This window comes from Propithecus coquereli, unplaced genomic scaffold (assembly GCF_000956105.1).
Source record: "Propithecus coquereli isolate 6110/MARCELLA unplaced genomic scaffold, Pcoq_1.0 Scaffold334, whole genome shotgun sequence".
Taxonomy (NCBI): Eukaryota; Metazoa; Chordata; class Mammalia; order Primates; family Indriidae; genus Propithecus; species Propithecus coquereli.
Window position 1 is genome coordinate 2,141,164 of NW_012148997.1, and position 8,127 is coordinate 2,149,290.

The 8,127-nt window shown below is 48.1% G+C and overlaps 1 protein-coding gene across 1 annotated transcript; it reads left to right on the forward strand.

Moving 5' to 3' along the window:
• Nucleotides 1–5,045: 5,045 nt before the first annotated feature.
• On the forward strand, nucleotides 5,046–5,993 carry LOC105815423 (olfactory receptor 6V1-like). Its single transcript, XM_012650571.1, has one exon. It carries the CDS (start codon nucleotides 5,046–5,048, stop codon nucleotides 5,991–5,993), a length of 948 nt encoding a protein of 315 aa, XP_012506025.1.
• Nucleotides 5,994–8,127: the final 2,134 nt, after the last annotated feature.

An 8,127-nucleotide genomic window follows, 5' to 3' on the forward strand; every position in this document is an offset into this window, starting at 1 on the left:
GTCTTTCTGAGTGAATAGTGAATAGGTAGATGGATGGCTTGAGTTGCCTGTGTCCTGTTCACGGTGCTGATGCTGGTGTGGGGTGCAGCAGTGAGTCTCATCGTGACAGGACTTCACTCGCTGCCTGATCCCACCTCGCCCTCACTCTGGGGAAGAAGCTAAGGGTCTCTGCCCCCCACCCCACCCCTTCCTGAGACTGGGGTTGGAGAAGCTCCACCTAGGTCCTTCCTGGTGTGTCTCTTTCTCCTCTTTGAGCCTCCCTAGACCCTTGCCTGCTCAGCACATGATCCTCCTGCATCATTCTTTGCCTCTAGTTCTTGCTGCCAGTCGATCTGCCTTCCCTAGGGTGCTGCCCACCTCTGTGTCCCCCTCCCCTGCTGCTTGCCCCTTGCAAGGGCCTTGGCATCAGCAAGGGATGCTCAGGTGCTTCCTCTGCCCTCCTCTCTCTCCAATTCCTCACCTTCTCTCTCCCTCACTGAGGGGCTCACCGTGTCCAGGACACTGATGATCAAAATGACTGCTACAGAGAGCCAAGGGACAGCACTTCTGCTCCTCTGCACTCCCAATTTGTTAAAAAAAAAAAAAAAAAAGTCATTTCCCGGGGTGGAAAAGTTGTTTCAGAAGTGAAAAGGCACAGGGATAATTCAGCCAGGAGGACCAAGAGGGTCGATGTGGGAGAGAAAAAGGTGCACGACCAGGAGGGGACTTTCAAATGGGTGCCACGTCTCTGGAGGGTGATTATGCTATAGGGGGATGGGCGCACTCTCTGCTATTTGACATTTTAACAGAGTGCTGAACTGCAAAGCCTGCAGCATGAGGATCTGGAGAGCGATGAATAGGATCTCTTATCAGCAAGGATTCTTTACAGGAATGAGTTAGGGAGGCTGAGTTAGGCACCCCGGGGAGTCCAGGCTGTCAAGTGCAGTTAATGTGTGACCGTGTCCAGAGCATGTGCTGAATGGCCAACCACAGCCTTGACCAGGCTGCTCTGTAGCAGCAGAGACTGTGCTCAGTCTGTTTTGATAGGACGGGAGATTGTCTCCTTGTTAGACAAGTTGGGTTTGCCTGAGTCATGGGCATGTAGGAGTCCTGGGCCTGAGAGAGGATCTGTTCTGCAGCAAGGACAGGGAATATTCCAAAGGCTGCCACGGAGGCTGCACTGAGAGAAACCTGCTCCATAGGAGACCCTGATAAAGACAGAAGTCTATTCTACATTCAAGTTAGATTTTACCTATGTTAACTTTGCTTGTACTAGACAATCAGTTTTGTAAAATAAAAACTTGGAATATAAAATTATTGAACAAGTACAGAAGGTCCTAAAACACATTCCAGGAGCCTGTCCTGAGTGGTGGGCTCCAGATTGTGGAGTTGGAGCCGGAGGAGTTGTGGCCCAGAGTCTCGAGGCAGCAAGAAGGAATGGTTGGTATGAATTACAGATGGAGAGGGGAACACCAGTCATCAAGCCTGAGAGGGGAGGCAGATCTCAGATGGGAAGAGGAAAGTCTAAGGGTGAAAAGTACAGGAGGCTGGAAGGAGGTGGGAAGAGGAAGGCAAGAGGTGCTGGGGCAAGGGGTTGAGGCTGGAGGCACAATAACAGGGGCTGTGCTGGGGGCCGGTTTGAAGAGGAGGCCAGCTGGCATGGTATGGAGCCAGGGATATCTGGGAATTAACTCTTTGACTGCTGATTCCAAGCCTTCAATGTTTTAGATTGTAGAACCCATTGACATTGTAGGATGCAATGTCACGAAAACCTATCAGATAAGAAAGATGTTGCTTTCTGGGTGGCAGGTGGCCAATAAAACACAAAATAGGCCCATGAGTTGAATTCCTCATTGTGGCTCAGGGATTTATAACACCTGCAGTATATGAGACACATCAACTTGGGGCCAACGAGGGTGAGATCACAATCGGGGTGTGACCATTGGAGGAGCAGTGGCTCTCTGGGTGCCTGACTGGTTGTGCATTCCCACCGAGAGACAGAGGGCTGAGGGCTGACCCTGTCTGGAGAACCTCCAATTATCTTGTAGTAGCATTTAAGACTCATGTTAGATCTTTCTGCTAGGAAAGGCACATCCCCTCATCTCTCACTCCTTGTGCAGAGTCCACAGCTGATGGTGGAAATGTAGTACATCCCTTCATTTGCCATTCATTGAGCACTTTTGCTGTGTGCAAATATACGCAACAGGCTTCAGATCCTGCATTCAGAGATTGATAAGGCACTGTGCTTGGCTGAAAATTTTGCATATTCCACACATTCGTAGTTTTGATTACTACAAACAAACAGGTATTGGGGTTAGAAAACCATGGGTTCAAACCCCAGCTCAGCATTTATTAACTATGATTTGGGCTTGAGAGCCTCAGATGTCCTCAGTCTCAGTCTCTGTCGCCTGTGGTGTGGAGCTGGTGACCGTTTCACAGCCTCAGTGTGGAGCTGTGCATGGCGGGCACTCCATGGGTGGGGCCTGCCATTCCCAGCCCTTATCCACGATGCCGTATTCAAAATGCTTTGAAAACAGAAAGCTCTTTTTAAATTTCACGTCAAGCTAATTAGACAGCTAAGCCTGATCTGAAATAATTAATGTGAAGCTATTTTTGCCTTTATTTATATCATTTAGTGTGAATATTTGTATACTTTGCTGCAGAAAATAGTGTGTTTGATTACAGAATGCTGCCCAGACCTTACTGGGATTGGTCACATCTTAGTTTCCTGGAAAGAAATCATGAGTCACGATTACCCCATCATCTTCTGTTCAAGTCCACGATGCACACACACACATCATCATTAAAGAAAATAGGCGTTTCCCTTTGGCAACTTTCCTTCTCAGGACGAGGAATGAAAACCCAGCAGATGTGCTCATTCATCTGTTTAACTAAAACTCAATAGTTACACTGTGTAAACATGTTATAGGGCATTGTGAAAGTTATAAAATGAAAAGAGTCCTGTCCCTAAGAAACCAGAACTCTAGGATTGGAGGTGTGACTGGCACACAAATAGTTATAATGCAAGGCAGGATGTGCTAACTTTCCCTACTGAGAATCTCAGGCAGGATAACTCACATCTGCATGAGGGAGGAAGCTTCCTAAAGGAGAGGACATTCAAGACAGTCCCCCATGGGTGATTAAGAATTTGCCAGCCAAAGATGGCAGGACAGGGTATTCCAAGGAAAGGCATCCATCAGGGAAGGGTGTGAAAGCAGAGTGGAGAATAGCAAGTGGTCCAGTTTGGTGGAGGCAAGGAGGAGGTGTGTTGGGTAAAGCCAGGGCCGTGGCCGGGAATGAGCAGAGCCCTGGAGGGCAGAGGTTGCAGGGAGGGTTTGCGCTTGATTTGGCTGACACAGGAAAGGATGATGTTATTGTTGTTGTTGTCAATTTTTAAAAATTCTGATCACCAAAGCAATATATGAAGAAAATTCAAACTCAAATGAAGAGAATTTAGAAACAAACAAATATATATAGGAGAACTAAGGGTACAAAATTCTAGTTGTACAGGATGAGTAAATTCTAGAGATCATTGTGCAGCATGGGTACTGTAGGTAATGATTGTACTGTATACTTGAAATTTCCTAAGAGGGTAGATCTTAGGTGTTCTCATGACAAAAAAAGAGGCAACTATGTGAAAAGATGGATGTTTTAATTAGCGTGACTGCGGTAGTCAGTTCACTATGTGTATGTGTATCAAAACATCATGCTGTGCGCCTTAGACACACACAACTTCAATATAAAAATTTTTAAGATGTAAATGACTAAAACCCAGATATAGCCAATATTAATATTTTAAAATTCATCCTTCCAGTCTTTTTCTGTATGAAATGGATGGCTAGCTAGTTCAATCAATTTTGAGAGTAATGCGTAAATGAATCACATTGCTTCAGATTATTAAAAACAGCTGGTGGACATAATAACTTAGAAAAATAAATATAATAGCAGTACAGTGCATGGATAGTTAGAGATAGGGGAATCTACAAATAAGAAAACCGTTAAGAATGTTGTCTTGATGATTAAGAGGGAATGAGCCCTTGAACTAGGGTGGTGACTATGAATAAAAAAAGGGAGACAGGATGAAAAAAATAATATTCCCAAGGGCAGCAATTCAAGTGGTTTAGGAGAGAGAAGATAAAATCAGAGATGCCTTCCAGTTCTGAGCCCAGACGACTGGGGAACTGGGAGCCATGAACAGGGTATATGGGGGAGGGGGGATTGTGTGTGTACCTCTAGACCCGTTCAGAGTGTGTGGTGGTCCTCAGGTGGGTAGAGACAAGGGCTGGGGCTCAGAGGAAGACACAAATCCAGATTTAAGATTCACTTATATTTTCAAGGTTGCTTTGGTTAAAGAAGGTGGTGATATTTCTGAAGGAGAAAATAGAGAAATTTTTAAAACTAAAGGATGAGAAGAGAAATGCCATCAGAAAATGGCAGAAACACAGGGAGCCGGAGCCAGGCAAGGGAAGCCAGAATTGTAGGAGAATTTATAGAGTGCCGTGTCCTTGCAGCCAAGGTTGGAAGTGGTTTCAAAAATGGGTTATCTGTAGCCTGAAATATTACTGAGAAGAAAAAGAAGATGAAGATTGAGCACAAAAGATGTAAGGAAGTACTGTATGAGGTGCCCAGCACAGCTCCTGGCACAGGGAAAGAACAGTAAATAGCCCCTGTTATTTGATCAACAGACTATTAATTTTGGCAGTTAGGAAGTGTTTACCACTTTATCCTCAGCCCCAGCCAAATGTCTTGCACAGAGCTGGAGCTTAATACATGCATTAAATAATACTAGGAGTTCGTAGAAGACAGATCAGGGAGAGTTTAGGAGTGGTGATACTATAGCGGTGGCCAACTCATAAACCTGTCCATCCCAGCTGGGCTGTTCCTTGCCCCAGAGAAACCCCTTCCCTTTGGAAGTGTGTCTTCTGGACGCTGAGATTAACCATACACTTAGGCTAGCATTCTTGGAGAGCCAGGCCAGCCAGTTGGCCAAGAGAGAGGTTGATGGTGATTTTCCACTAAGATTTCATGACCTCTCACAGGTATCGAGAAATCCAGTGTCAGGTGCAATGAGTAACCACAGCATTGTCAGGGAATTTGTGCTCCTGGGATTTTCTCATCTTCATGAGTTCCAAGTTCTCCTGTTTGCTTTCATCCTGTTGATATACGTGCTGACGGTGCTGGGCAACCTGGCCATCATCACCCTCACCTGCCTGGACTCCCGCCTGCACTCACCCATGTACTTCTTCCTCTGCAACTTCTCCTTCATGGAGATGCTGGTCACCTCTACCGTGGTGCCTAGGATGCTGGCAGACCTATTGTCCACTCACAAGACCATGTCCCTGGCCGAATGCCTGACCCAGTCTTTCTTCTACTTCTCCCTGGGATCTACCACCTTCCTCATCCTCACAGTCATGGCCTTCGATCGCTACATGGCCATCTGCCACCCTCTGCACTACCCCACCATCATGAACGGTCCTGTTTGTGTGAAGCTGGTGGTGGCCTGCTGGGCGGTGGAGTTCCTTTCCATCATCTCCCCAACTCTGCAGAAAATGAGGCTCCGGTTCTGTGGCCCTAAAGTCATCGACCACTACTTCTGTGACTCTGCCCCGCTCCTCAAGCTCTCCTGCTCCGACACCCACCACATCGAGCGCTTGGACTTCTTCCTGTCCTTGCTCTTTGTGTTGGCCACCATGTTGCTCATCCTCGTGTCCTACGTCCTTATCGTGGCTGCGGTGCTGTGCATCCCCTCCTCCTCTGGACGCCACAAGGCCTTCTCCACCTGCGCCTCCCACCTCACCGTGGTGATTCTGGGCTACGACAGCGCCATCTTCATCTATGTGAGGCCGGGCAAGGGCCACTCCACATACCTCAACAAGGTGGTGGCCCTGATGACTGCAGTGGTGACCCCTTTCCTCAACCCCTTCATCTTCACCTTCCGGAATGAGAAGGTCAAAGAGGTCATTGAGGATATGACCAAAAGGATCCTCCTCGGAGACCTAGCAGCCCGCAGGTGAGAGGGCTGGAGAGCAGCTGTCCAGCCATGAGGAGCAAAGCCCCTTGCTGCAGGTGGACACGTGGGTGTCCACGCTGCAACTCCCCATTCTCCCCTGGTCCCTCATCTTCGTGCAAGTCTGCCTTTGCCCTACAGGGAGCTCGTGGACACACGTTGTTATCAATAGACCCCTCAGAGGCAAGTGTCTATAGCCTGAGTTAGTCAAGAGATGGATAATTTTGAGGGAGCCATGGTGTGAATATGGTGGGATGATACCAAACAAATGAGATAACCCAAATAAAGCTCTTAGTGCAGGGCCTGGTACACAGTGAGAGCTCAGTAAATTCAGCTATTATTATTAAAATGTCCTATTAAAATCTTTCCTTCTTAGTCTGGCTCTATGGCTTTACTTACATTTTTTACGTTTCTTTGTGTACTACTTTTATTCTGGGTGTGTCCCTTAGAAACTAGCTTCAGGGTCTAGGATAGGGTTTTGAATACAGAAAAAGCCACGTGGCTCCAGTGGCCCCTCTCTGGGACTGCTCCCGGACAGAAGCACCCTCAGACCCAGGCTGCCCCTTCAGCCCTCTGGCCCCAAAGCCTCTTATCCTTCAGTGGAAATGACTCTCTGGGAACCGCTCTCCCAGCCCTCCTGCAGGAGTCATGGGAGCCTGATCGTTTTCATGCACTCAAGAGGAGGAGAAAGCTGGGCTGTCTCCCCACTCTCAGACTTGCTGCCTTTCCCAGGGAAGAACTTGGATCCAAGTTCCAGAGGGACTGCCAGTGGCCTAGGCCTTCTGAGGTTGGGTTTCCAGAGAGCAGCCCCACCAGGTTCCCGGGGCCCCTGGAGGGTGAAGCAAAAATGGTAGAAGCCAGATAAGGAAATGGAGTGGCATTGGTGTTGCAGGTGACAGGGCGGGAGGCAAAGGCATTCCTTGGGAATCTGTGGGTGGTGCGGGAAGTTATGGGAAGATGGTGGGGCTAGGAATAGCTCTGGTATCTGATTTCTTACAGAAGATTGAGTCTGAACTGGGCTGGGATTAGCAAAGTAGGGCAAAGAATGGGTGCAAACTTCCTCTCTCTTCTGAAGCTCGCTCCATCAACAGATTACCCAGAGGACAGGCCTTGGCTGTAACCAGCAGTGTGGAGAGTCGCAGTGTGGGGCCTCCACACAGAGCCAGGGCTGTGAAAAACCGCCGTGGCTGTAGGGGAGTGTCATGGGGTACGCAGGCTGAAGACACTGATCTCTCATTTTTGCTGCCTTTAGTTTCATCTCTCAGAGAGGCTTTTTTTTTTTTAAACTACCGCAGGACATTTTCACATGTGTGGGTCTCATGCAGAAAGTAGGCAGGTACTTCTGACTGTGCTGTAAAGGCCGGCAGGGAAAACAGCTTTTCAACCTGAGAACTTTGCCTCCTCCAGCTCTCAAGGGACCAATTACTTGCCCTCCTTGCAAACTTTGTGAAAAATTGGAGAGCTAGGTGGGAAGTAATTATCTCCTTCTGAGATGCACATACTTTCCTTTGGCTTCTCCTCCTAAAATAATCAGCACACGGATCACTCAGAGTTTCCTCCTGGGAGCCTCCTTCCTGCTACTCCTCTCTGCACAGGTCTCTCTTAAAAAATTAAAAACAGTCAACAGCCTGGGGCAGTCTGTTGCCTGTTTTTCAAAGCGTTTCCTCAGAAGTGGGCTCTCTGACCGGTCAGTTTGGGGGAAGGTGTGACTTACCCTGGGCCTCCGTGGCAATCACCTGCCGCATCCACACATCCAGCGTCACACGACATCACAGTCTCAGCAGCCTGTGGTCCTTGGCTGTGTGAAGTGCGACCCCTGCCACAGCACGGGCGTCTCCTGGGAGCTCATTGGAATGCAGACTCTCAGGCCCTTCCCGCGAGCCACCAAATCAGCGTCTGCATTTTTCCAAGATCCCCGGAGATTCCTGTGCACATTGATTCTTGAGCAGCACTGGTCTAGACAATCTGTTGGAGGAATTTTCAATCAGCAAATGGTATAAGAAAGTCCTTGTCCCAATCTCAATGATGCGAAAGGTGCTGGAAGAGGTAATTTGGGGACACATTTGCTGTTGTTGAAGCCAACCTTCCTTAGTGACTTTTATCTCAGGTTTTGTTTCTGGAGATAGTAACCAGGATAAAAC

Excerpts from the sequence above, each read along its gene's own strand:
- LOC105815423 (XM_012650571.1), top strand. The coding sequence starts at position 5,046 with ATGAGTAACCACAGCATTGTCAGGGAATTTGTGCTCCTGGGATTTTCT.